This window comes from Anomalospiza imberbis, chromosome 3 (genome assembly GCF_031753505.1).
Source record: "Anomalospiza imberbis isolate Cuckoo-Finch-1a 21T00152 chromosome 3, ASM3175350v1, whole genome shotgun sequence".
In the NCBI taxonomy this organism is placed as follows: Eukaryota; Metazoa; Chordata; class Aves; order Passeriformes; family Viduidae; genus Anomalospiza; species Anomalospiza imberbis.
In genome coordinates this window covers 102,480,276-102,507,472 of record NC_089683.1, presented here as the reverse complement: position 1 = coordinate 102,507,472, position 27,197 = coordinate 102,480,276, and the positions used below count along the sequence as shown (strand labels likewise).

At 41.9% G+C, this 27,197-nt stretch overlaps 1 protein-coding gene across 1 annotated transcript in view; it reads right to left on the bottom strand.

Annotated features, from left to right (window-relative positions):
• The window catches only part of XPO1 (exportin 1), a 33,880-nt gene extending 9,662 nt beyond the window's left edge, over positions 1–24,218 (bottom strand). Inside the window, exons 1-12 of the mRNA XM_068186154.1 lie at positions 23,737–24,218; positions 20,030–20,161; positions 16,199–16,300; positions 12,307–12,379; positions 4,997–5,058; positions 4,875–4,919; positions 4,606–4,787; positions 4,085–4,133; positions 3,873–3,992; positions 3,627–3,755; positions 2,883–3,041; positions 282–479 (exon numbers count right to left, since the gene is read on the bottom strand). Of these exons, the coding sequence (XP_068042255.1) occupies positions 282–479; positions 2,883–3,041; positions 3,627–3,755; positions 3,873–3,992; positions 4,085–4,133; positions 4,606–4,787; positions 4,875–4,919; positions 4,997–5,058; positions 12,307–12,379; positions 16,199–16,300; positions 20,030–20,155 (1,245 nt within the window). The 5' untranslated portion in view covers positions 20,156–20,161; positions 23,737–24,218. The remainder of the gene's footprint in view (positions 1–281; positions 480–2,882; positions 3,042–3,626; positions 3,756–3,872; positions 3,993–4,084; positions 4,134–4,605; positions 4,788–4,874; positions 4,920–4,996; positions 5,059–12,306; positions 12,380–16,198; positions 16,301–20,029; positions 20,162–23,736) is intronic.
• Between the last annotated feature and the right edge of the window lie 2,979 nt (positions 24,219–27,197).

Genomic DNA, 27,197 nt, shown 5'->3' with positions numbered 1-27,197 from the left:
TTTCCTCCAACTCTAACACCCCAGCCTTTCTGTTTACAGAAATAACACAGATTTATGTTAAAATTAAGTACCTTTAAAAAGCTGAAATATCACATTAATTATCTTATTATATACTGGTGTCCTTTTAAAGTATTTTCACATTGATTATATAACTAAGAGTTGAATCAATTATAGACTACTCTAAGGTGAATTTTCTTACATCACTCCTTAAATGAAGCAAAATCTTTAATTCACAAACAGAATGTGAATCTTCAGAGTGCCTTCACTTGAGCATGGATTACCTTGGACAAAACAGGCAAATAAAGCTGTCTCCTTGGAGGAACATCAAAGTGTTGGCTCCCAGAAAGCAGCGGTGAAGCCGATGTGGAGAACGGACTTTCCCTGTAGAGCTCAGCAGCTAAATGGTTCCAATATTCCAGACAAATCTTGAAAATCTCCGTTTCTTCAACTTCTGATACCAACAACATGTAATGAAGAGCCTGGAAAAGAATGGTTTCAACACCCAATTAGTGAGTATATCTGCAGATCAAACCACATTGCTTCAAGTTCAGTTATCCAAATCCTGACAAAATGCCAAATGAATCTGAGAGTTTGGAACAAGAGGCATTAATATTGCAACGACATGCAATGCTGCTGCATGTCAGTTGTGACTGGCAGAACAACTCCTAACCAAGGACTCCCATCACATATTGTTCTTTTCTAAGTGTGTTTGTATTCTTAAATCGGAAATAGCCTAAAGACATCTTAGAAATGCCATCACCAAACAAGCCTGTTTGGAAATTATCAAACCCACAGCCTCTGAAGCTTCTGCAAGGCATTTTCAGAACCTCAAAAAAGCCTCACCAGCTGGTGTCAGTGATTGATATTCTCAAGACTACTGCTGCTACTTTGTTCTGGATCCTTTGACCCTGGAATACTGCTCCTTTGCTTTCAGGTAAGTAATCTACCAGAACATTTTCAACTTCTTTCCTGACAAAACAGCCAGAGCAGACTGAGCAGGAAAAGCCACTGATGCAATTCTGACAAGCTCAGATACCAACCAGAGAAATTAAAACTACACAGACACACCTTTTATGCCCAAGCTTTTATGCAGTCCCTGGTGAAAGATATCAAAGCAATTGTCCCTTAGTGAACAAACAGAATGAAATTATAAAATCTGAAGGTATTTTCACAGCTTAAACACTTCAACAACTTAAGAATTTTGAAAGGTAAAGACCTGATTCAGCATCTCCACCTACAGTGTCGACAGACAGACTCAGGACAGCCATACATTCATCTTTATCAATTTCTCTTGGTATATATAACTTAAAATAACTGATGTAGAGTCCTCTGCTAGTCTACAGAGATCCAGTGAATCCATGGAACGATTTCAGCTGCTACATCCGAAGTGCAGGAATCAATAGGTTAGAATGACACAGCTTTTTAAAGTAAACCTGTACTTAGGTTCTATTACACCAGAGCTTACAAAAGTTTAATTTGCAACCATTTTAGGCAGGCATAAGAACTTTGTTAAACATTTCAAGGCTGAAAGTCTTCAGAATGAAGTTCTGTAAAGGTCTTTTTACACAGGTCCTCCTAGTACAGCCTCAGTGTAAGTAGAAACTTGAGCCTTGAGCTATGTGCCCCTGATTCTCAGTTATTTTAGAAGATTACTACTTGCAAATTCAGGAATTACCTGGAACTGTTACCAGCTGCTCTACTGAAAATAAAAAAGTGATACTCTGTGAGTCCAGCTTCTAAATGAGCTACAATTCGATATTTGCAGCCAATTTTAATAATATGCCCGTTTTTTGTAGTGGTTTTTTTTGGGGGGTTTTTTTGGTTTTTTTTTTTTTTTTTTTTTTTTTTTGGGTAGAGGGCTACCTCCAGAAGATATTGAGAACACTGGCTGGAACAGACTGGCATTCAGATGGACTGGATTACAGCTAATCAACCTGCAAAACGCACTTCCCCCTCCCAATATACCTAGTCTCCAGGATTAAAAATTGGGGTGGTATTTTTTCCCCCTGTCTCAGGGCAGTTCCTCAGCCTACAACCTCCAAACCTGCGCAGAGCTTGATTCTGCACACAGAAAATGGTGCTTCAAGGGATATGGAACAACTTCCATTCCCTTGGAGTGGAGCAGTAGCAAAAACAGCACCATAGGCCAGTTCAATCCCAGCAAAATTGCTATTCACAACTGAAACAGCACAACTGAGAACGCTAATCTTGTGATCTACCCCCACTACAGCATGAAGCAGTACCCTCAGTGCTTCAGCCTTTCCACCCCTTCATTCTTAGCTGAATCTCCAATATTTGCCACAGTCCCAGTGGTTTTACTGTCACAGTCCCTTGGTAGGGCTCTGCCACTGGCACACACAGTCTTTATTACATAGAAAGTCTCATCCTTGAAGACTATTTAAAGCTTTTCAGCTGGGAAATGGCAAACTAGGCAAGAAGCTGCACCAGGATGGAGGAACTGGCTGACAGCATGTGCTGGACCCTAGAGAGCAGCTCTGGGTGCTCAGTGAAAACAGAGACTGATGAAGTCACAGCAACACACCTTCTTCATGTGAGAGTCAAACAGAACATGTAAACCCATAGAAACAGAATATATTCATTTACTTTGAAGCACTATTGGATACTTCCATGCAGGAACAAGTAATAAGAGGGTGAGACAGAGTTAAGTTTTCAGACATTGCACTGGTAAAGGATCACTGAAAAGAGAATGCCATTGAAGCATACTAGGAAACAAAGCTTATGAGGGGGTTTTGTATTTCTGACTGGATTTTTTCTCTTACCAACTTTAATTACAATGATCTAGAAATTCCATTAATATCACATCCTTTGAGCATGAGAACACACCTGCTACATTTCTAAGCCAGATAAATGAAGCTACTTACCTCCATTAGTGTTTCCCTCAGATTTAACCTTTTTTCTATAAGTAGACCATGCTCCTTGAGGAACGTGCAGAGGAACAAACTGAGATTCTGAATGAAGTTCTGTTCATCATCTTTTCCATTTGAGTATGCAAGTCGGATATTGGTATTTAAAGGAAGCATCTAACAAAAAGAAATCATCAAGAATTTCCCTTTTTATATACAAAAACCACTTTGTGTTAACAAGTATGTTGCTGTTTGTTTTTTATGATGAAGCTTCAAGATAGAACAACATTACCAAGAGAGGAAAAGACTTTAAAAAAAACCCTTCACCCACTTATATATAAACACACTGAGGAAGGGACTCATGTGCCTGAATCTGAACTAGTCAGAGGGGAATCATCAAATTATACAAATTTGATGTATGGCTTTTAGTGAGAAATGTTTCAATCTGTGACAAAAATAAAAAAGAAACTTGCAGAGAAGTTAGGTCAGTTTAGGTCTTGAGACACATAGTTCACATTTCCCCATGAGACAGCCCAAGGACCCAAAATAGCTCTTAAATTAATCAAATCAATAGAGCAGAAATGCAGCTGCAATCAAGTTCAGAAAAACACACTTGGCATCTTCTGATCAAGCCACAAATACCACCAAAGAACAATACTTTTTCTATCAAGAGCTCTATAATGAACATAAACCCATCAACTTTCTACAGCAATGGATTTTGTGATATGAAATTCAAAGGGAGATTTTCTGATAAACATTTACCTGTTTTAACTGCATCATGGTCAGTGTAAAAAGTGTTACAAACTGTTCTTCATACTGGCTTACACTGACACCTGCAATCTCCGTGAGGCACTTCAAAGAGACATTTCGAAACATGGGAACATTTAAGAACTGTTGAGGGAAGAAAGAAAAAAAATAAAGAGCATTACAGAAGTGTTGTACAGCTTTTCTACAACTTGTATTTTCTGTATCTTGTATTCAAGAGCTATCATTTTTTTGCAATAATACCTTGTATATTAGTGTGCTGATTAACTTGGTCTCAAATATATATCCCAGAGGAATCCAGTTCAGAAATCGTAGCAGCGTTTCCAAAGTTGCATGGACTAAGGGAGCATTTTGGGAGTTTTCCTGTAAACAACCATTTAGAGTTTATGGCATTGTGACGCTGTTAGGCACAAAGGGAGGAATTTTGAAAACATCATTAAAGACATGTTACTTACCATCACAAATTGACACAGTTGAAATATCTGAGAGAATTCGTTGCACATGCTGAAAAAGAAAATTAATTGAAAACTAAGCATTTCCACATTTCATAAATCAAAATATCTATGCCCACAGGACAGGTCCTTAAAACCTACACCCATGGAGGCATTCTAAAGCCACATGGCTTATCCCCATTTTCATGGTAATAATGCATATTTGAGGTAGCTTGAAGCCTGTGCCTACAAATTCTCAGGAAAGAAGGAAATACAATCAATCAATGCTGAATGCTGTTTTAAAAGCGTAGGAACCATTAGTCAACAGATGCTACTTGCAGCAAGGTATAAATCCCTGTGTGTACAAAATGAAGTTGGGGATCCCCTAGGAGTAGTGCTTCAAAGAAAGATCAGTAACCCTCTTGGGCTTAGAAATGGAATTACACAGCTGTCAGTGTTCACACAAGGGCTCCAAGTGAGAGCAACTGTTTAGCAGCAAGCGTAAAGTCTACTCTGTTCATTAAGATTTAAACATATATACTTGCCTGTCTTTCAAATGCTTAGCTTTTACTTGAGTTATCTGGCCACTGGAAAAATCAAACACTTCTTCACTCAGCAGTTTCAGGATCACCATGTTGTTCTGGCAGAGGCTCTCACTGGTCCTGCTCGCTCCCACAATGTCACTGATAAACGTTGGCCAGTGCTTTGGCCACTCCTGTTTCAGGATCTGCAAAGGGAGCCAGCCCCACGTGAGACACACAGCAATGGCAGAGACTTCATAGCAAGGTTTAAAATGTTAAGAAATCTGGCTTACCTGAACAAGAATCATATTCAGTTTCCCAATATACACTTTCTCTTTCTGGAAAAGAGAAGAGAGGAGTCAGGTTGTGTATAACACTCCCCTCCCTCATCCTCCCCTGAGAATTCTTCACTTACTTCTACACATGTTGGGTCAGATGAGGTCTTGATAATTAGGCCAACAACGTATTTTTTAATACCTGCAAAAGAGGTAGGGATTTATTTTCAGCTAGGCCAGATATTACAGATGTAGCAACAAGTACTTCTGAATTCAGATTCTTCATGGTTTTATACCAGAAACATCTCTAACAGGCCAGATAAGCCTGAGTCACTGAGCATCCTTCTTGTGTGCTACATGGGAAAAATACACCTTTATCAATCCTGACAGGGGATATTTTAGATGCACAAAATGACTTTACACCAAAATTATTTTAATGAAGCAAAAGACTAAGGATTAGAGTATCCTTGCAGTAATTTGTACCAGATCAAAGTGAACTCCAAGAATAAACAGAACTTCCTAAGCGTGACTCCAGTTTTAATGCCAGGTTTGCTAAAGTGCACGGAAAGCTCTGACACATCACCTGCACTGCATGCAGAAGTTTAGAAGTGCTACAGTCTACTTAGGTGATCCATTTTAAAAGCAGGAATTCCTATGCATTTTAAAGTCAGAGCTTAGCAAAGCTTCTCCATTGAAATCTTACAAGAACAGAACTCAAAACTTCATTCACTAATACAGCACAATTTGAGTGTGAACCACTGGGCTTTTATAACACATATGGATGCTGTGAGTCCACAAATTCAGTAACTTCTGATTTCATTTACTTTTTTTAGCTTACATTGGCAATTGGACAACCAAGGGGACACAGTGTGTTAAAACTTTTCATTTTGTTGTGTTTCTTCTACAATTGTTTTTAAATTATTTTAGAGTTTTCAGCTCCACCATAAAACCCTCGATCACTGTATGGGAGCAATACTGCTCAAAATTTTGCCACCTAAGCCTCAGCTCACTCCTAATTACTAAATCCATGGAAACAATGACTCTCCAAGTGACAATATCCATTCTGTACAAAAACACCTGAATCCCAGGAAAAGGCACAGGGGGCCTGGAGTCACAACCCAGGTGAACATTCCAGGAGTTCAGCTCCGACACCACACTTCAAACCAGACAAGTGTTTTCTTGTCGTAAGGAAGTTTGAGAATTGGTGGGTGCTTTGCTATTCAAATTCATGAACCCAAAAATCTTGTTTCAATAATTTCTTCAACAAGACAAGTCAGCTGACTCACACAGACAACATGCATATGTTGAAGACTTCAGAAGTTGTCACTTTCAGGAGAAGATGTCTTCTGTTGAAGACATAATCCACACCCTCTGTTCTGAGTTTTAAAACTTGTCTAAGACTTGACCAAATTTAGTAGGTAGTTTTTAATTTTTTTTTTCGTTTCAGGATTAAGCAAGAGGATTAAAAGGGATAATTTATTAATTGCATCCTCATGAAATCTGGAAAAACTAGATCCAGACTTTGAGCCATTAGATACATAATAGACAGGAGCTGTTCTACAGGTAGTTCCAATTGCAAGTGGAACTATTCCTCATCATCAGATCAATCCCCACTGCTCCAGGAGAATGGTCATTTTCAAAGTATCACTGTCAGGCACTGAGTAAGAGTTATTACCAAGCATCACAGGCCTGCTCTGATGTTTTAAACCTAAAACACACTCTCTGCTGAAGCATTACAGTAATTCCCAAATGAGTTATGAAAGCCCCCCAAACAGTATGGAAATAGGTTTGCAGTGCCAGAAACTAAACCGTTATAACCATCTGCCAAACCACTAAGGGAAGCCTACTGTTGCAACTCTTTGCATTTCAAAAAGGAATTAAAAAGTTAATATTGCTTTTAGAGTCCCAACTACAAATCCATGGTATCTTCCATCTTGCTGCATCAATGGCATTGTGCTGTTCACTAACAACTTGAATATTGTGCTGCCATCGATCTGGCCTTGAGACCAGCAGAGGAGAACAGCTGCTCTGCTTCACAGTTTCTCTACTTAAAAAATTAAAAGCAAAAATTATGACCTAAAAGTAGAAATTATGACCTAAAATGTTTGCTCCCTTTCACACATCACGCTGCAGGCTCCTGAGATTGTCCATCCAGTAAACAAAGTCATATTCTTAATCCCCTAAAAGCGGCCGCTATCCAATTCTCTAATGCTCCTTTTGGCACAGATGTCATTTTATACTTTTTCAACTTCAAGTGTTATGGTTCCTGCTCCATATTTAATAGCTCATTTATTTATCATTCCATAGGAAAGATAATTTTCACCAGAAAAAAATATATGTCAAATTCATATTCTGACAAAAATAATCCCAGAGGCTCATTACCATTTTTCAGCAGAACATGTCCGAGAAACTGTTCAGGGGCAGTAATCCATGGGATAAGCTAAAAGCACTGTGTTTGGGGAACTTAAAAGGAAGTGTTATGTTAGAAAGGAAAGCACAGGACATGCACAGACCCCACAACCACTGCCTAGAAGGTCTCCTTCCATCACAGAAGCAGCTGAACGAGTCTTGAAGAGGCCGACACCACAACTGCCAAGTTCAGGCCCTTCACTGAGCCAAGCAGGAAGAGACAGACAGTGCAGGAAAACAGACCTTCCAATAAAACAAAACAAAAGCCACACCAACCACAACACCCAGGACACACAAAATGTTCTTCAAAGATTATCTGACCTTGCAACTGCACTGATCTCAAGACAACCAAAGGGAGCAGACCCTGCTCCAGGCCTGGACCAGCCCCACTGTTGGGATTTTCGGGAAAGCGAAGCCTGAGAAGGACTTTTGTATGAAGTCCCATAAAAGGGATGACAGAGCAAGGGCATGAACTTGAGGCCTTTTAGAACATTCCTGGATATCCATTAGATACTGTCATCCTTCTGTGAAAGTTGCTCCTCGACAGAGGCAAACATCCAGTAAAACTGAAACCCTTCCTGGAGGGAAAGTTGTTCTCCCAAGTGACCCAAGCTTCACTGGGACAGTGAAGAATGTCATGTTATCCAACATGAGTCATTTCTGCAGCCTGAACTTGAGGAAATATCCTCTAGTTTAACCTTTGGATGTGCTCTAGGAAGCCTTTACCTCTCTTGCACTCTATGTCCCCTAAGCAGAGCTCCTGCCACAGCCCAGTACAGCAAGTAAATAACCATGGACGCAATCAGCACACACACACCTGCAACAAACCCTCCTGTCCTCAAGGCACACAAGCATATCCTTCTGTGCAATCACAGAGCACAAGCCCTTAACAAGTGTTAAAAAATTATTCTAGCTGGTGCTGCAGATGCAAGCTCACTCTAATTTACTAAGATTAAGAAAGTCTTTGCTTGTATTAAAGAATAGGCACAAATGAATCAGGTGGGCTATGTAACTCAGCAAATTAACATTATTTTGCAATCAAAATTAGAATTTCAAATGCTAAAGCTGAGCTGTCCTCTCTGGGGATGTTTGTATGCATACACACACTGAACTGTTTAGTCCCAAAATGTAGTCAAAATACCATCTTATTACTAGTGTTAAGAAACAAGTCTTCCCATACAGTCCCACAATCACCTTTACCTCTTAGTGGTGAACTGAATCAATCCACGTTTTTTTTTGCTTTTCAACAGAAAACTCATGAAAACTCTGAAAAAAGGCACAGAGTTTGTTTTCACACACACACACACACACACACACACAGAAGTACCATGTAGCTCATCCCCTCTTCATTATAGAGAACCAAAGAAACATCTTCCTCATGAAGCAGGCCAGGAATTTCCATTAAAAGATCTCATCACTGCACAGAAAAACCTCCTCTACAGCAGCTTCCACTGCATCAAAAGCTTTACACTCAACTCCAGGACCTTCCTGGAAAACATTGAACTGCATCTCTGAACACCACTTTTTCATTTCAGGATGAGAAAAGTTGTACAAGCAATTTGTGCTTCATAATGAAGAAGTGCTTTATCCATTCCAGCTCCAAACACTCCAGACAAGCTCGCTCTGTTCAGGGGAACAGTATTTCATTCCACAATGCAGGATTAATGAAACATATCACTGCACTGAAGACCAAAAAACCTTTCTTCACAGGCAGGTTTTCACACTGCCAGAGAAAATCCTTTTGAGGCCACAGCACTTTAATCAAATGCCATCCTTTCTGAGTGTTATTAAACAATCACCTCTAAAGGATACCAGAGTTTAAAGCAATTTAGTAGCACACCTCAATAAACCCAGAAGTCCAACTTGAAAATGATGGCACAAGAGCCTGGCCATGAGCCAGGTTCAGCACTGCCTGGGATGTTCTGGAATACATCACCCGCCCCAGCCAGGCTTCAATGAAAACCACATGACATCATTTGTGTAAGTGGAAGAGCCATTCCAAGCACCCTCCTGAGGACTAAATAAATCACACAGAGCAAGGCTAACCAATGCTGGGGGCTATGACCAAACATATCTCAAGGCTGAACACACAGGTAAGGCATCTGATTTAATTGAATTTTACCCCTTCTCAAACTCCACTTTTGCCTACAGAACCAACTGGTTCCCACTGCTAACTCCAAATGCAAACAAAACAAAACAATAAAAGCCATCACATCAGTATTTTAGAATTGTAAATTGATTGTTTTGCCTGATTCTTGTTTCAGAATAATGGAAAGGTAAAAACAAACTTTTCAAGAAGTGCTCACAAACACCACCACCTAAGGAACAGAAAGCTATTTTACAAAAGTTAGAAGCCAGCAGAGCCAGAAAAGCTCAAACCCAAAAGTTATTTTAAAACAAAAGAAAAACTTCAGAACAGAGCTCCAAGTCTAAAGAAGACATCTGAAGAAAACATTTTCCTCCTTGCATTTGAAATTCAAGGCTGGAAGCTGAAACCCTCCAGCACAGCCATTAGCAGTAACAAACCTCTGGGTAACCTCACAACCCAGCAAGTCATCCTGATGTACACCTTGTTAAAAACAACAGGAAAAAAAACCACCACCCACAAAAACATTTACAGTTCATGCTCTATAATTAGCAACACTGCTTTATTTCTACCAACAAGTATCAGGGAAGTCATTCCAAAAACTTTTTTTATTTACTGACCATTTAATTCAGATCTGCTCTTGACTTTATCTCTTAAGCACTGCTGTTGCTACAAAGGGGGAACAGTGGTTTTCTCATAAATGCATTTAGTTTCCTCTTCACCAACAGTAAGACTTGTCAACTGTATTTACTACACAAACCAACCAGACATGCAGAAGACATGGTTTATAAATTATGATACAAGGTAACACTGATTTGAAACCTGGATGATTTGCTTTGTCACTAGGCATTCCATTGTACACCGAGTTTCAGTTTCCTGCACACATTCCACCAGTTAAGACTTCAAACAGGAAAATCCTGTCAATCAAAGAATGGCTGGAGTCAAGGAAACCTCAATTTAAGCAGCATTACTATCTCCCAGGTAATCAAGCCACCTAAATGAGTTCTGGAGCAGCTCTTTTGTACCAGCCGGTATCATCAGCCAAATAAAAAAAAAATTAAAAACAGACCAGATCTAACTGGATTAGAGATGAAACAGATTCTCCCTCCTACACCACTGAGGCCAAGCTGGATAAAATGCCAAGGCACACAAAATACGGTTCCTCTTCTACCACACAAGTAAAAGCCACTAACCTAGTTTCCCTAGAACAGGATAAAAGTTAGGTTCACAATTTTAGTTTGTCTCTGTCAAAGGGAAAATGCTTTCAAAGCTGAACAAACAACACACTTTTGTTATTAAAAAGGATTTAGTTCCTCTGGAGTTTTCATAGATATGTAAGTCAGAAAAAGAAAGAATAGGATACCTCAAGATGATTACACAACTACAGACAGTAACCTTATTTTGCCTTGTAACATATAGAGTTGTTGCATCTTCTTGGATGGCAGGAACCACTCCAACAGCACTGTCACTGTTAGAGATAAAATGACCCAAAGCACAGCCAGCAGCAACCTCATCCCTCTACCACTGTTTCTCAGCTCTCCTATGCATTAAGAGCATGAATTTTAAGACTCTGAATTCCTGAATTACATCCTGTATTGGTTCAGTTCCAAACTATCAAGTTAGGTCCATCCCTGTGACATCTGTACTACATCTCCCTTCACCAGTGGGCAATACTCCTCTCCTAGCTCCTTTTCCTCCTGCTCTGCTCCCACAGCCAAAAACCGTAGGACAACTTCAAAATGCTGAAACTTAAGTGCTCATAGTCAGGGATGTAACAAAATATGACTGAGCTGAGATACTCCAGTAGCTAGAAGCACAAAGAACAGTTTAACTTTAGCTAATAAGGTGCTCTTTTAGTTTCTCAAAAGGGCATAGTTGTGTCCAACCCTTAGCTGAAGCTGCTCCCTAGAAACCTCCAACATCAGAATGAATGGAAACTTCATTTTCAGTTTCACTTTCAAAGACAGCTACCCTTTGCCAACCTATAGTTGGAAAGGATGGGGGAAGTTGAGAAGAGGAATGAGCACAAAAATGTAAAAGTCCCTCTCTATGCATTTGTTTTCATCAGCACTTCAAATTCTGTTTTAATTACTATAGTTTCAGAACCTAAGCACTGGCAGTAAAAATTTAAATCATGGCTCAGCATGGTTAATAAAAGCTCTCAGCAGAACACAGAAATATGGAACTTTTAATTAGTTCCAAGACCAGCTTTTAGTAAAAAGCCAAGTATAGAAGAGTGACACAATTCAATGTCAAGAATTTGAAGTGGTTGCACTTAATGTTTTGAAGTCCCAAGTTGTGACAGCCAGCCATGTGAAAAGCAATAACCCTGCAGCCACAGGGGTACCTCCATTTACTGGACCAATGTGTAAAAGTCATCAACATTGTAAACTGCAGGGGAGAGGAAAACCCATAAACTAAGCACAGAATTGATTTAAAGACTTCCAGCTTCCTTGCACTGATGCGACACTGGGGCTCACCCTACACTGCACCAATTACAGCCATCTCCCTGCCTAACAGAATGCATGACCATCAATAGGTAAGAAAGTGCATTTACTTAGTGCTTCCATTTTAAAATTATTGTAACTGCTTACAATTTCAAAATAGTAACAGAAACCTACACAAGGTAACAAGTGGGCCACAGAGACTACTTGGAGCTGCACACACAGCTTGTAGAGGGTGAAGAAAGCAAAACCTCCTGCTCCAAGTACAGAGAATGAAAACCCCTACCTCAGTGCCAGGGGTTCACCTCAGGTGTTTCAAAACTATCAGTCACACCTTTTCCATAAATTCACAGAATTTCAGCTGCTCACCAACCCACTGAGACCACTATCACAAAAGTGAAAGATGTGGTTTCATCATTCAAGATATCTTAACACATGACAGAAATGTTACTTAGAGACTAAATTGCAGTTAATACAAAGTTCTGAGGAAGAGACAAAAATCCCTCCCTACCTTCGCACTGGTTCCTCGGAAGAATCTTCCATCTTGTTTTTATCACATTTTCCAAGATTTGCAGTCCATAATACTGAAATTGGAGAAGAACAAAATGTGAGTACATTACTGTAAGACTAACTAACTTGCAGGACTCTGACTCAATCAGACATTCACACTTAACATCTAAGACTTCCAGATTCTTAAACTAACAATTTTATTAAATATATGTCTATTCACCCATTTACTGAGGTTTCATGCATCATATTTTCTTGTTTTATTCTTGGCTATACTAAGTCCTGTTGTTTCATCATGCTCACACCAGGAGGGGGGAAAAACAATAATGAAAAGCCCTCTGGCAGACAATTTTGGCTATCTGGAAAAGTAGCAGCCAGATATGAATTTGTATCACAAATGACTGCTCCTAAGTTTGAGTATTAACACAACCAGGCTCCTAAAATATTTAGCAGCTTGGATGATGTCTCAAGCTTCCTACTGTTCCTCTTAAGAGCTGGAAAAAAAAAAATCTTGTCTTAGCATCACATGTCCTGACACTGGCACTTTCTAGAAAAAGTATTTCCCAAACTTCACTGGTGTGTTACTTTAGGAACAGCAAGACAACCCACAGGTTTATTTAATTTCAATCCCCACCCCAATATGGCAGCTATTTCTAATATTTAAAGATGAACTTTTGTGCTCAGTCAAAGAACAATAAAAATGTGAATAAGCTCTTGGAAATCATTTTACCTTTCAGGAATTCCTTCCTATGTTCTTACCCGAAACCATTAACGTTGCAAATGGCCATTCCCTCTGCCCATTTGTCCCTACTGCCAACTCACAGTAACAGGGAAAGAAGTTTGTCATGGTACAACCAAAAAACTTTAATATGTAAAACCCCATTAGCATGAATAGACAGGAGAGAAAAGGGGATGAGGAGTTTTCCATTTACTTTATCTACAGTGGATTAGGAAGAAAAAAAAAATCAATGCCTGAAAGGTAAACTCAAGTTTTCACAGTTCCAAGTTTGGCTGAGAATAAGAGTTCCTCTTTGAAGTGGTTAGTTGTTACACAAAGTAGGATCATTAGCATTTCGACCAAAGGGATCATACAGACATCAGTTTAATTAAAAGTACACAATACAGACTGTCCCAAGCTACATTGGACTAAAAGAGCAGTTTTGCTGTTCTCATCTTAACATAACCTACATCCCTTTGCTTCCCTATCTGATCCCACTTCCCAGGAGATTCCAGGTGCACATCCTGCATCTACAAAATATTCTGTCCCCTTCCAAAACCTTGGGCTCCAAGAGAAATTATAAATTACAGAAAGCTGGCAGGGTATTTTTATTGCCTCCATGGTCAGCAACAAAGGCTTATCAACTAGATTTTAACCTGTAAATCGATTTAATTACGTGACATAAAAGCTAAATTAAATCAAGGGAATTTTCATGTAGGAAAATGCGCAAAAACATTCTTAAGCAAAATGCATCACAGGAATTGATTTCAGCCACTGCTATAAATTTACAGACACCATCTGCAAGTGATCCAGGCTCATGATACAAAACATACTTACAAAAGCTCCTAACAATGTTGACAGTATGAATATTTATACCAGACAGTGCTAACTTTCCTCAAGTACATCTAAACTCTAGTGAAATCTCTATGTCCTACATGCACATACATTAATTTTTCAGGTATTAACTAACTAGAAATGTTCATTTTCTCCTAAATCTTTTTGCACAAGTGAACTTATTTAGCTTTCACACCAGAATGGCAGGTCTACTTTCATTTTAAATAGACACTAGATGACCAAATTAAATGAAAAACCTAACAACTGGCTAAGGACAGACCTCATTTTCAGTGGGCTTTTCCCTCACTGAGAATTTCCCGGAATCAAAGAAATGGACAGACACCTCTAGCAATCTGCCACACCTATCCCTCATTACCTGCTCAAACATCTCATTTGGGTTCATGGACCTTAAGCTGGTCACGCTACAAAGGTTTCTACTCATTCTTTTGTGCCTTCAGTTCTGCCCTCTGCAGTGTCTTGTTCACTTCTTCCTCAGTCTTAAAAATACTCCTTTTCCCTAACAGTCACACGTGACACTGAACAGCAGCAGCAGTAAAATCACTGTGTACAACCCTCATCTGCACATCCTACTTGCCACGCCTCACTGGAAGGGCTCCATCAGGCCCAACATCCAGCAAGGGGCCTTCGGGGCTCTTTACTTTGTTTCATTTGATTGATTTGATGGTTCTAATCACTATTTCGCTGACAATGAGGAACACCACTCCCAAAAAAGCCACTGATACCAATTACAAAGTCCTGCCTTTTAATCAAATACTGCAATAGCACATGTGAACACATCTTACCTCTGTGTAAGACTGAAGCTTTTCAAAACTAATTTGCTCTTGGTTTGCTGATTGTCTACCACTAATTCACTTCTCAGTTATGAAGATGAGGGACAGGCAACAGCAAAAGACTCAAAAAATAGCATGAAATGATCCCTATGGTAGAAATTTCTATGGCACCCTTATTACTTATTTTATGCACCGAATCCCTTTCCCTCCCACCTCCCAAGAAACAAAAAACAATTGATGAACAGAATTCAGTTAAAGGGAATCAAAAGGGTAGACCTTGTGGAGGCCTGCCGTCAAAGCCTAGCTGTGTCAGTTGCACAGGAAGACACCCCTTTTCTTCCTATTACAAGCAATCAACATAATGGAACATTATGATTAATATCAGGTAGTGTTAACAGCTTTAATTAAAGAAAAAATATGATTGCATAAAAGCCAAATGTCATAGTGCATAAATTTAGCACCAAATCATTTGCAATTTATGTAAATTGAAGAATTCTTTACCTGTTGCTTTCTTTCTGTTCCTCTAATCATCTCATTTTTCACAAGACAAATTTGAGTTTTTAAAAATACTGTTGATAAATCAACTTAAACATTAGTAATGTCTGTCAGTATAAAAAGCAAAGTTTACCAGGCAAGCAAACAGGCAAACACTGTTACTTAAAGGTGCTTAAAGGTATTACTTTGAGGAAGTTCTTTAAACTGTTTTCCCCTCAACTTCAGAGAGCAATGAAAAAAAAATATGAACTGCTTCATGAATACCACATGATTTCAGAAACCATCCAAACACAATTTTTTTTTCTGTTTGAACACAGTGTGTATCCAGCAGAAAACATGCATGTCAGTTATTTGAGATAATAATCATTAAGCTTACAACAGTGAAAACACATTTTGCTCATCTTTTTGGCTCAAACTTCACAAGTCTTAGGTACAGCATTTCAAATTGCAGAAAAAGCCCTGAGCGCTGCCCATTTTAGCCTCTACCATGATGGATGGATTTCCAACAGCAGTAAAAAGCAAATGTGTTCTGCATAGTAGCAAAGAACTGATGTACTACAAACTTTGGGGTGCTTAACCTTTATTGATTGCTCAAAACCTTGGCCTAATAAGGTTTGTTTTGCCTTTAACACACCTAGGGACAAATTTTCTCCTCAGTTACGTGCACGTGGCTTTCATTATAATCACACATAGCCAAGCACTTACCCAAGGACAAAACGTGGCTCTAGGAGACTTTTCATTACTCAGATTTATATAGAGACAATACCAATCTTGGGAACTGGCATAATGCTTGTATGTGCCTTGAAAAAAATTCTGTGTATCCAATTTAGCTCATCCTCAAAAAAAAAAAGGGGGGGGATAAACTCTTGGTAATGCAAAAGGAGGTCTGAATATTTTTTTCATTTACAATTCTTGCTTAAAGCAATCTTTGCAAACAAGACAATCAAAAAAATATGGTTTGAATCAAGAAAGTCTATGGCTAAAAATGAGATACCTTCCTCAAAGTTTATGAATGGAAGAAAGAGGAAAACCAAATAAATAAAAGTTAATTTGCTTACTTTGGTATTCATGTTCTGAGAGAACTCCAAAATAGTATCAACTCTTGTCCACGCATCAGGATGTTCTTTTAAGTGAGTCAACACTTCTTGTGCCATTCTTTGCTGAAAGTTGATTTGAAAAAATGTTAGCATTAGATTATTTAAGAAGTTATATACTGTCACTGAAGACATCAATATGTAACACTCCATTTAAATCACTCATCTAAGTGTTATGCAGAACTCAACCAGCAGCAACAAGTCCCTCAAGCCTCCTTCTGTGACAGCTGAAGTTTCGTAACAACCAAACTCCCAAAGCCCATTGATGCAGGACAGTAATTTATCATTTCCACTCTTCCTTCCTAAATGATTCATCCAAACCAGCAGCAAACATGCAAGAACAGCACATATGATGGGGAAAACCTACTAGGGCATGAAGTTCTCTCCCCTTCCACAAAGTCACCTAAATATAAAACTTCATTCTAGGGCACCCAAACTTTCTAGTTCCAGTGGAAACACTTATACAAAGTGCCAGGTTTCAGGAACACTGTTTTGTGCTGCAGAACTGCTAATTTTATTTTGAAGAACCATAGAGCAGAGCATTAGTGGTCTCCAATCCCTACTTCTGAGGGATCCTTGGTGTACCTAACAACCTACAAAACCATAATAAAAACCTGCTGGCAGGAGGAAGGGAGCTGGTCATGCTAATGGTTCACTCTTCCTTGGGATTGACATTATCAATTACTGTCCTAGATGCTGTGGTTTCTTGAAAACCTCATCTGAGGCAATTACACATTGAAATAGCTGAATTCATTTTAGCTATCCCTTTTCAAAAGCCTGCATGTCCTCAAGAATTTTTAGGGAGCCAAAGTGATGTCAGCCATTTCCAAAAGTGCCATGTACTGACAAATCTTGCTGCAAATTGTACCCCCTACAAGCACTGCCTTACCAACACCAGGCACTGCCTTACGAACAAGGTGGACATTTTACAACACAATTAACACAACTTAGTTCATTCTTTCACTGCACTGTAGAGCCTATTGGACAGAATTACAAAGCAGTTAAAGCTTTGCTTTAGGATTAACTTCAACAGTTAGAACTTACTACAGCCATGCAGCTTTCTAGTCTCATCCAAGTACGTATATGAGCTAATCAGCAACTGGTGTAAGAAAACATGTATTCTCAGCAACTTAGAAACCCAATCAAGACCCCAAATCTGTAGATATATAAAATACAAGGAACTGACAAATTTGGCATGTGACTTACAAAATAAAATTGGAGGTTTCAACAGAAAAGGGCAAGAATGTCTAAACTATCTGTACAACACCACCTGCACCCCTACTTGATATAATTGAGCACAGTGGAGCAACTGGACCAGCAAGTGCCTGCAGATCTGATATGGACAAGTACCACACAAATATTCTGCTTGAGACCACAACCAGTACAGCCCTATTGTTCCAGTGTGACATCAGAGTTAAAAAAAAAAAAAAAAAAAAAAAAAAAAAAAAAAAAAAAAAAACCAAAAAAAAAACACCACAAACAAACAGAAAAACAGAAAAACCAGCACTTTTAATGCACTTTTGTTTTAAAAGGGAAGGAAGGGAAGGAATAGCTGTATTTCAATCTGCAAGTGTGTTTTTATATTGGCCTCCTGTTTGCTTCTAATACTGGTGACATATCCCAGGATCAAATTTCAACACCAACAAAATACAGACAGTCCATATCCTTCTCCCAGTGCTGAGAGGTTTGCTCTCATACCCACTAACCCCTTTTATGGACATCAAACACTGTAGTTTCATAAAAAGTATCAATTTAGTAATAATGGTTAATCAAGAACAAAGCCTTATCGTGTTGCTGGTACCAAAAAGAAATTTGCAAATCATCTTTCTGGACATGTGAAGATGTAACAAATCAATGGCTCGGAGGCTAGGATGAGTCCAGGTAAACGTTTACAAGTTGCATGAAATCTCCTTAGTCATGTGTTGCACTGGGGAGGGGACATTCTTTCTTTTCAGAGAAGTATACCCAAAAAAGCTGAGAGAAAAAAATTTAAATCTCCAGGACAGAAAATAGCTTCTTTCTTGCCTAATACAGATCAGCAGATAACAGTTTTGCAAGCAGAGATAAGAACTAAGTAGAAGGAGAAAGCAGGTGAATCTGAAAAGTAAGTTCAGCACAGGCCATTCAGGTTGCATTCTAAACTTGTTTTACCCTGACATTACCCTGACCTATTCCAAGAAAACCATTGGTAATCTCTCAATTTTAATATTTAGTTTCCTCAACTCCTATTATTCTTGTCACCCTTTAGTGAAGGACTTGAGCTGTCAGACCCCACTGAGAACCTGCATTTTTTCCTGCATTTCTTTTAACTCCTTGGAAGAGGGAAAGCTCAGACTCCGTGAAATGTGTCCAGTGTGGAAAAGTACTAAAATAGATGACCAAAGTTTCAATGAGGTGACACGTGTAAGAACATGTATTTAAACGAGTTTACATCATAATTTACTTTTGACAGTTAAACACCACGTCCTGGATTTTTGCATCTTATTGCATTGATTTTCTAAATACTGGAGACTTTTCCCAGCTGTTTTAAGTGAAACAATGTCTCACAATGCCAGAACAACGGCAATCTGATCACTGTATTTTCTGTTAATCCTTTATTTTCCCTACAAACCTTCCCAACTTTTTCAATTCTTTTCAAACCAAACAACATTATAAGCATCACCTGTTTTGCAAGGCAGTAAAAGATCACAAAACAAGTGCTACAGATGTCCATACTTCTAAGACAAAAGCTACAAGGAGTTTTCTGTCACCCAAGCATTAAAAAATGACAGCAAGTAACTATTTGAATTTAGGACATCCAAAATGCAAATATTTCAAAAAACAACAAGGTATTTCAAAACCTATTGGAATTCACATTAGTAATCTTTACAAAAGCTTTTTTCCCCTAAAGAGATACACAAAGCAAGTACATGCATGTATATCATTGTTTATTCTAACAGCTGGAAAGAACAGAAAAGCATCAGCTACTTTGTGCCATTTCATTCACTTATTGTTGTGCAAGACTATCTTAGTAAGAGATGCCTGACATTGAAACTCACAATTTGTTGAGCCTGAACAATTAAAATCTGCCAGAAGAGGAACTATGCCAACATCCTTTGTAGCAGTATTTGCTCTCAACATTTAAGTCTTGTTTGCAAAGAAGTTCAAGAAATAGATTTTAAAAAAAGCAATACAAGATTAACTGTCAAGGCAATATATGCAAACACACAAATGCACAGTCCTTCCATTTCAACTTAATATTTCACAATCTGCACTAAGTCCAAAGGAAAGAATGCAAGAAGAACCTGTGCAAACGGTAATGGAAAACAAAAAAGCCCAGACACAAGAAAGGAACAAACTCTTCCATTAAATATGCATGACATGCTTCTTTATAAATACAAACACAGTAATAGCATAAGGAAGATTTTTCTTTTAAATACAATTCTTCACTGAAGCAAACATTACATTTATGGCTTCACAATCCTGTCCATGATCACAAGTAACAGGTAGTTCAGACCTTCCTGAAGAACTAAGTCAGAAAGCTGAGCTGCATCAAGTGACCTTAACAAATCATGTTTCTTAATAATTCTCAACATCAGAAGGCAAGCTAGAAATGTACACACACCAAATAAACATTTCTCCAAGAGTCATTTCAATGTGAATTCACATTTCATGTGACTGCCAGTGATATTCCAGTCACTAGCTCAGTAAATTCACTAGTATTACTAATTGTTACTGAAGTGAACTGATTTGGCTCAGCTGATTTGCTGTAAGGTTAAACACGGTCAATAAATGTATGTTCCAAGTCCACCTTACCTGTGCACCTTCTCCATGGTACAAGCAGTTCACCACATTGTCCAAGAGATTGATATCCAGTTTCTGGTTAAAATCCAGCAGCTGACGAGCTGCATGGTCTGCTAACATTGTCATAATTGCTGGCATAGATTACTGCAAAATAAATTTTAAAAATTTGATCAATTAGTAAGAAATTATTATCACATGCAGCTGCAAAGCAAGTGCTTCAGCTTAGTTCATTTGTCTCATTGAAACAAGATGCTTATTTTGGCAGTAGTAGATAACACTGGATACAACACTGCTTTGATTGTGAGGCACATACCAGGACAAAGTTTTCTTTTCCCCCCCTGAAAAATTCACCCATCACTACCCCAGCTCAACTCTCAGGGTCCTCAACAAGTAAAACACACAGTAACAGTCTGACACCCTGGGGTTTATTCCAAAGCAGCTATCAACCCCTACACGTCTGCTGGTTGAAAAGCCTTGTGTCACTACAACCAAAACCGAGACTGGCAATCTCAGCCCAGTATCGAGTTCCCAAGGCCAACAGGCACATTCAGAAGATTCAGTTCCAAAAGCTTTTAAACACTTGGGTATGGAGGTGAAATGTGATCTACAAACAGAGCAAGAAATTAACCACAGGGCATTTTTCAAATAGTTGGGAAAAAGAAGACCACCTTACAAGTTAACCACATCCAAGTAAAAAATTACCACTGAAACTAAGTTGACTGAAGGCACTTTGAGACCATAAGCAAAGGGACTTAAATCAGCAGGTTACTCTGTGTGCCATGTGAGATCACTTCAAACTGAAATGGAATTCTACTGGAGGTTTCAGATCCCCTAAACCCAGGGACATACTCATTGACTCTTTGTCCTAGATAGAGCAGCCTTGATATAATGCAAAGAGAGTCAGGTGGGGTGTGCGAGATTCTTTACCAACCAGAGACTGGTGCAGGACAAAGACATTTGTCAAAAGCAGGAAAACAAGCCAGAAGCCAGGGAATTTTTGATGGTAAATTACACTCTACCTTTTTCACACCACCCTCCCTCCCCCAGGTTGAAACACCTAATCAAGTTTATTGCCCTGTTCTTACAGAAAATGGCAACTCTAACTCATATTCCACCCTGCCATCTACAGCACCTCTGTGCCACTCACCCTCCATTCCAAACCCTGTAAACCTACAGATCTCGCATAAAACTGATCACTTAACAAACGCCAGAAACCTGAGCAAGTGCAAGATCAATCAAAAAGTTACCAGAGCCATCTGCATACTCAGAAAGATACAACCTGAAACTCTTCCAGGAACACACCCCATAGTCAGATGTGCTCTTACTAAATAACTCCATGTGTAAGGAAGAATTTGTTGCATGCTTTATGTATTCAAGTCATGTTCAAAAGTAAGGAGCAGGATAAACCTGTGCCTCAACCTTAGTAATTACTAATTAAGTGAAAGTTTTACTGTAGCATCCAGACAAGGAAAACCTTTTGTTTAGAAATGTGTACTTGCAAGTAGTGTCAAGAAATTTCTGTTACTTCTATATATAAAAATAGCTTTGAACCCAAATATTCTAATTGGATTTTCAACTACAAAACTTAATATTACTACACTTAACACAACCATTTTAAGGGCTTCACCTCAACATCCAGTCAAGTCTCTTTACAACATGTTCCTGCAAAACCAGCAGAAAATAAACATCAAGTAGGGAACAAAATAAATGAAATTTAAAACTCCATGTCTATTCTTCCCTCCTTCAACTCCTAATGTTTTCAAAATTGTGATGTTAACTTGGGAAGCCAGAAACACAGCAGCAGAAAAGGCCGACTTCATTCTTCATTCCATTATTTTGGCTCAGGACGCTGAAAATGTCACCGGGCAAATGAGGGGCAGTGAGCAGCAGCACTAGAAGGAAACTGCACCCACGAAGAGGCTCAGAGCAGTCAATGCTCCCAGGCACGCCCCTTTTTGTACACATCTGGCCTCCACGGCTGAGCCGCGAGCCGGGAAAGCGGCTTCCAAACTACAACAAATGTCGTGCACCAGTCGCTCCTCAGGTAGGGCCATTCATTTCAGACCTGAGCCTCTTTCGGTGGTTTTCAGGCCACCCCGAGAGCGCCAAGGAGGAGCAGCGCGACCGAGAGTTATTCAACACATGGAAGCAGAAAGGAAATGTTTTGAATAGGGCCCTTCGCCACTCCCAGCATTATCTTCAACATGACCTACCTACTCCGCCAGCCGAAACACAGAAATGGCGGCTTTGTAGCCACCTCCACCTGCAGCCAACTCGATCTCCCACTCCTAACCCTGTACCCACATGAAGCTCATAATCTCTGATTTACTGTACTCCTACACTTTTCCCTCCCCCATCATGCCTGAATCCGGAACAGATTTAAGCCTCAGCTCCAAGAACCACCACTGATCAGTCCTTCAATAAATGGGCAAACAGAAACAAAAAAGTTTAAAAAAAATTAAAAACCAAACCAGAAAAAAAAAATCTGAACTACAACACAGCAAGAATGTGACATCTACCGAAGGTCAAAAGAACTGCATTTACAGCACTGTTTACACAGTTATCCCAACTCTCGATGACCCTGGACCTTTAACACAACAGTTAGCTTGTTGTGGTACACCCGATTCATTTTGGCCTGTAGCACACAGGAATAACAGCAGGCACTTAACAGTGAGAAATGCTGAGCATTTACCATGAGTCCTACAGCACCCTTTAACCCAGATATTTAAAGCTCATTGGGGGCAGCGACTAAAACAAAGCAAACCCACCTTGGGAGAGTCACTGTGCCCCAGATCCAAGCCCGTAATGCAAATGAATTGCCTCCCTCTTCCAAGGAATTAGCTACATCACTTGTAAAGCCCACCCAGGAGGGGCGAGTGGCTACGAAACACAGCGCACGACAAACGCGTTCGCATCACACTCCACACACCAGCAATGGCAACGAAACCGCCCTTTCCCTTTGCTCCTTCACACACACACACACACGTGAAGGAGAAGGACGAGACGGATTAAGCAACATCTGCCCGACACCTCGGAGCGTTCATTTTCGGCTGGAAATAACTCACACCCACCCAGCGCCGCGGCCCTTCCCCGGCTCCTGCCGCAGCGCCCCGGCGGGCGGGCAGCGCCCCGGCTCCCAGGCAGTCGCTCCGGCTCCCGGCTCGGGCCGGCAAGGCCCCGGCTCCCGGCGGGGAACGGGCCCGGGCGGTGGGTCGGGCGGGCCGGGGCCCTGCGGAGCGCGATGGCCCCGCAGCCCCTCCCTCCCTCCTCCTTCTCCTCCTCCTCCTCCCCTGGGCTCCAGCCCTGCGCTCTATACAGGGCTCCCCACGTGATCCAGGCGGACGTTTCAATACTGCTGCACAGACACACACACACACAAAAAAATATTTCTGGAAACTTCCACTCCTAATAATTTACAGATTATGTCGCCGGGTTTGCTCGTACCCGATCCCAGCCCGCCCGGCCCCCTCCTAACGAGGAGCATCCCCCGCAGCATCCGTGGCTGCGCTCGGCCAGGCCGGGGATGCTCGTACCCCAAACCCCATCCGAGCGCACCCCCGCCCCTCAGGGCTTCTCCATGGGGTCCATCACATCTCCCCCAGCACAGGCCAGGCTCTGGGGGCCCCTGCACGGGCACATCCCCTCGTTCTGCCCCTCAAAATAACCCCCTCTGCCCTCTCCGCGTTGCTCATCGCGACCCCCCCACAACCCTCACTTACCTAGGGGTTTCTCACAGCCTCTTCCTTCAGAAAGTAGGGGCGAGCAAGCCAAGTTTCTAACCACCACACGCCACAAGAAAAAAAAAAAAAAAAAAAAAAGAAAATAAAAAAAGACCACCAAAAATAGCCCCCTCCCAAAATGAAGAAGAAAAAAAAAAAAAAAAGACCACGTGAGGGAAAAAAAAAAAAACAGTACGGAAGGAGGGAAAAAACCACCACGGCAGGAGGTGGGGGGGAAGCGAGCGCTGCCTCCTCGGTGGTGGGTCGGGGTTAGTGGCGCCACTCCTCCCCTCGCAGCGTGCCCGGCCTGGCTGCACCAGGCGCCCGCAGCGGCCCCCGGGGCTCCGCGCTCGGCTCCGCGCCTTCCCCTCAGCCCCGGGAAAGCGGCCGGCGCGGCGCTCCGACCTCGCTGGTGCGGGGGGATCTACCCGGCTGCGCCTCCCGCGCCGCCCAGGCCCGGCCCCGCCGGCTCTCGCTGCCCCTGCGGCTGCCGCCCTCCCCGCCCGGCGCTCAGTTCGCCCCCATTCCCGCCGCCCCCCCCGCGGCTCGCACTAAACTTCGCCCCCTCGGCTACGGGTCCCCTAAGAGCAGGTCACACACGCGGCGGCGGCGACGGGGACTGAGCGCGGCGCGTCTCCCCCTCCTAATGCCACAGGCTCGGAACCGGCTCAAACCGGTTCAGACTGGGAGATTCCATCTCGGTTTAGTTTTCAGCCCATGGCGCCGCGGAGCGTTTGGAAACCTCGGGGGCCCCGCCCATCCGCCGCTCCCATTGGCCCCGGGAGGTGCCGCCGCGAAGGCGGCCGCCACGCTGATTGGTCGGGCGGGCTGTCAATCCGCTGCGCGCCTCGGCTGGGCGGGGGGGAGCGAGCGGCGGGGGGAGAGTGAGCAGAGGGACCCGCCCCCGCCCCCTCTCCAGCAGCGCTTTGCGCGCTAAGGGGGGGGCTGCCGCTCCCCGATAGGCCGAGCCGCGCTGTCACTCAGAGAGGCCCCGCCTCCGCGCTCGCAAAGCGCGGGCGCAGGCCTGGCTGCGCTCTCATTGGCCGGCGGTGGTGGCTGCGTGACGCGCGCGCCGGAGCGCGGCTTTCGGGGCTGCGGCGGGAGGGGGCGGGAACGGCGCGGCCGTTGGGCGCCCCCGGCGCGTGCATGAGGCGCAATGGCGGGAGCGGGGCGGGGCGGGCGGTCCGTGCGGGGAAGGGCCTTGAGGGGGCTGATCCGTGTGAGGTGAAGGGCTTTGGGGGCCTCTCCTCAGTGAGCTGAAGGGACTCGGGGGTGCCGGCCCGGGAGGGGAGGAGGTTCGTGGAGTTGGCCCGTGAGGGGAAGGGGTTCGAGCACCATCCCATTCGCGCTGAGGCGCTGCTTCCGAGGGAGATGGGGCACCCTCTGTGAGGGAGCTGTGTGGCAATGGCGGGCATTACCCCGCAGGTCCCTCCCTCTCTCTGGGAGGGAGTGCAGTGGAGCGGAATATCTCAGCTGCAGAGTGGGCCCTGTGAGCAGCAGGGGCACCAGCCCTCGGTGGGTGCTTGCCGTCCCTTACTCCGGCAGTCCTATGCTCTCCACCAGAGCCTGTGCAGATTGCGAGTGAGGTGTGTGTCCCCTCCTTTCCAATGCCTCCGTCCATGGCGTGTCCAGCTTCCTGCAGCTGCCCTCCAAAGTGTGCTTCAGGCAAGGCTGGCTTTAGCTTTATCCAAATCTCCGGCTGTGTGAGGTGTAGTAGGTAACCAGACGTGACCTGTGGGGATTCGGGGGCTTTCTGAGGCAGCACAAGCTTGGCACACTGTGGTTGCTCATCTCCTCACCGCCTGAAGGAGCAGAGAACGTGCTTGCCGACTTCCACATGGAAACGCTCCTACCAGTGAATGTAGTCTGTACCTACAGATGCATTTCTTCAGTCTTACCCCTCATTTGAAAAAGCCATAGCTATAGAAACTTATGACTCGCTTCTGTACTATTAGGAAGTATTTAAATACCCTTCTAGGAACAAACTTTCATCACTCAATTCAAGCAGTTACTTTGTTTTTGGGATGGCATTACAGTAGTCAGTGAAACTTGCTATAGGAGTGATACTTTTGATTTGTGGACTGCCCTCTGGATGATTTCCAAAGGAAACTTTCTCTGTAGTTTTGTTGAGGTGGTGTTTGCCTGTGCTACGACTGGGAGTATGGGAGGGATGCTTAAGCACTTTTGCACAGTTAAAAAAAAAAAAAAAAAAAAAAAAAAAACACAACGTTTTGTGGTGTGTAGACTGCTCAGGCATAGTGGCTAAATTACCACTGGTGTGAAGTTTGTGTCTAGCAGGCAGGTGCTGTGCTGTTGCTAATAAGTCATAAGAAGAACTTAACTATGTTTTTGAAGCCTTTGTTGGCTTTTTAACTTTACAGATAGTGTGTGCTTGGCCATGTAGCTGCTGGATCGGGCTCAAAACCTGTATTCTTTCCCATAGGATTTTTTTAATCCATACCTTCTGTGGAATGCATCAGTTTAAAGTTAGGCATCTGTAGTCATCCCCAAAAGATTGCCAGTGCAATGAAAACCATAACATACTCGAATAAATAAATACAATTGCACATACTTACACTGTTCTGATTGCCTGATGAATTCTAGAAGTGCTGTGGGGCTTCCAGTTCCTCAGTCTTCATTTTGTGGGTGTGTGTTATGTTATTTTTTTTTTTCTGTGTTTCTGGGAAAGCTGGGGAAATCTTGTATTCAAATACACAATTGTGTTGTGGGCAGAATCTCAGAGGATATAAGAGAGTGTGGTGCCAAATCAGATCCTGTGTGATGTAATACTGCCTTAATGTGATGTATTACTGCACTTAATTCCTCAGTTAAGTTTCTTGGAAAAACTTCTGCAGAATTTAAGGCTTGAAGAGCTAGAATGTGAATGGTCTCTTTTCTATTTTATCATGCCTAAAAGGAACTGCATCCTGTTAACATCTGTGTCAGAGTGGTAACAGTGCTTTGTTTATTTCAGCTTGTTTGTGTTGCTCTGGGGGATTGGCCTTAGCAGAGCGACTGTAATTGAAGGTAGCACTGGAGCTGCTGGGATTGAATTTGAAAGTGATTCCAATAGAATAGACAGGCATAGCGAGCTGTTGGTGGGTTAAAAGCAGGGCTGTAACTCTAGCACTTAGAATAAACAGTTCCTATGTGTGTTTTGATGTTCTAGCTAGCTCTGGTGTTCAAAACAAACTGATGTAGGAGACCAAAAAGTCAGATTCTTTTAACTCCTTCTGCTTGTGCCGAAGGTTCACTTCTATTTTCTTAGTGTGTATATGCATGAAAGAGACAAATGTTTAAATCCTTAAATCATTTTTTTAAATGTTAACTATTTTGGGAGTAGATGCAGCATCACAATTTCATCAGGTGTTGCTAATGCCCAGATTGCAATGTGGTTTTAATAAATTGCAGGAGTAACAAACACAGCGGGGGTTGGCTGTGCTAGTTTGTTTGCTAAATCC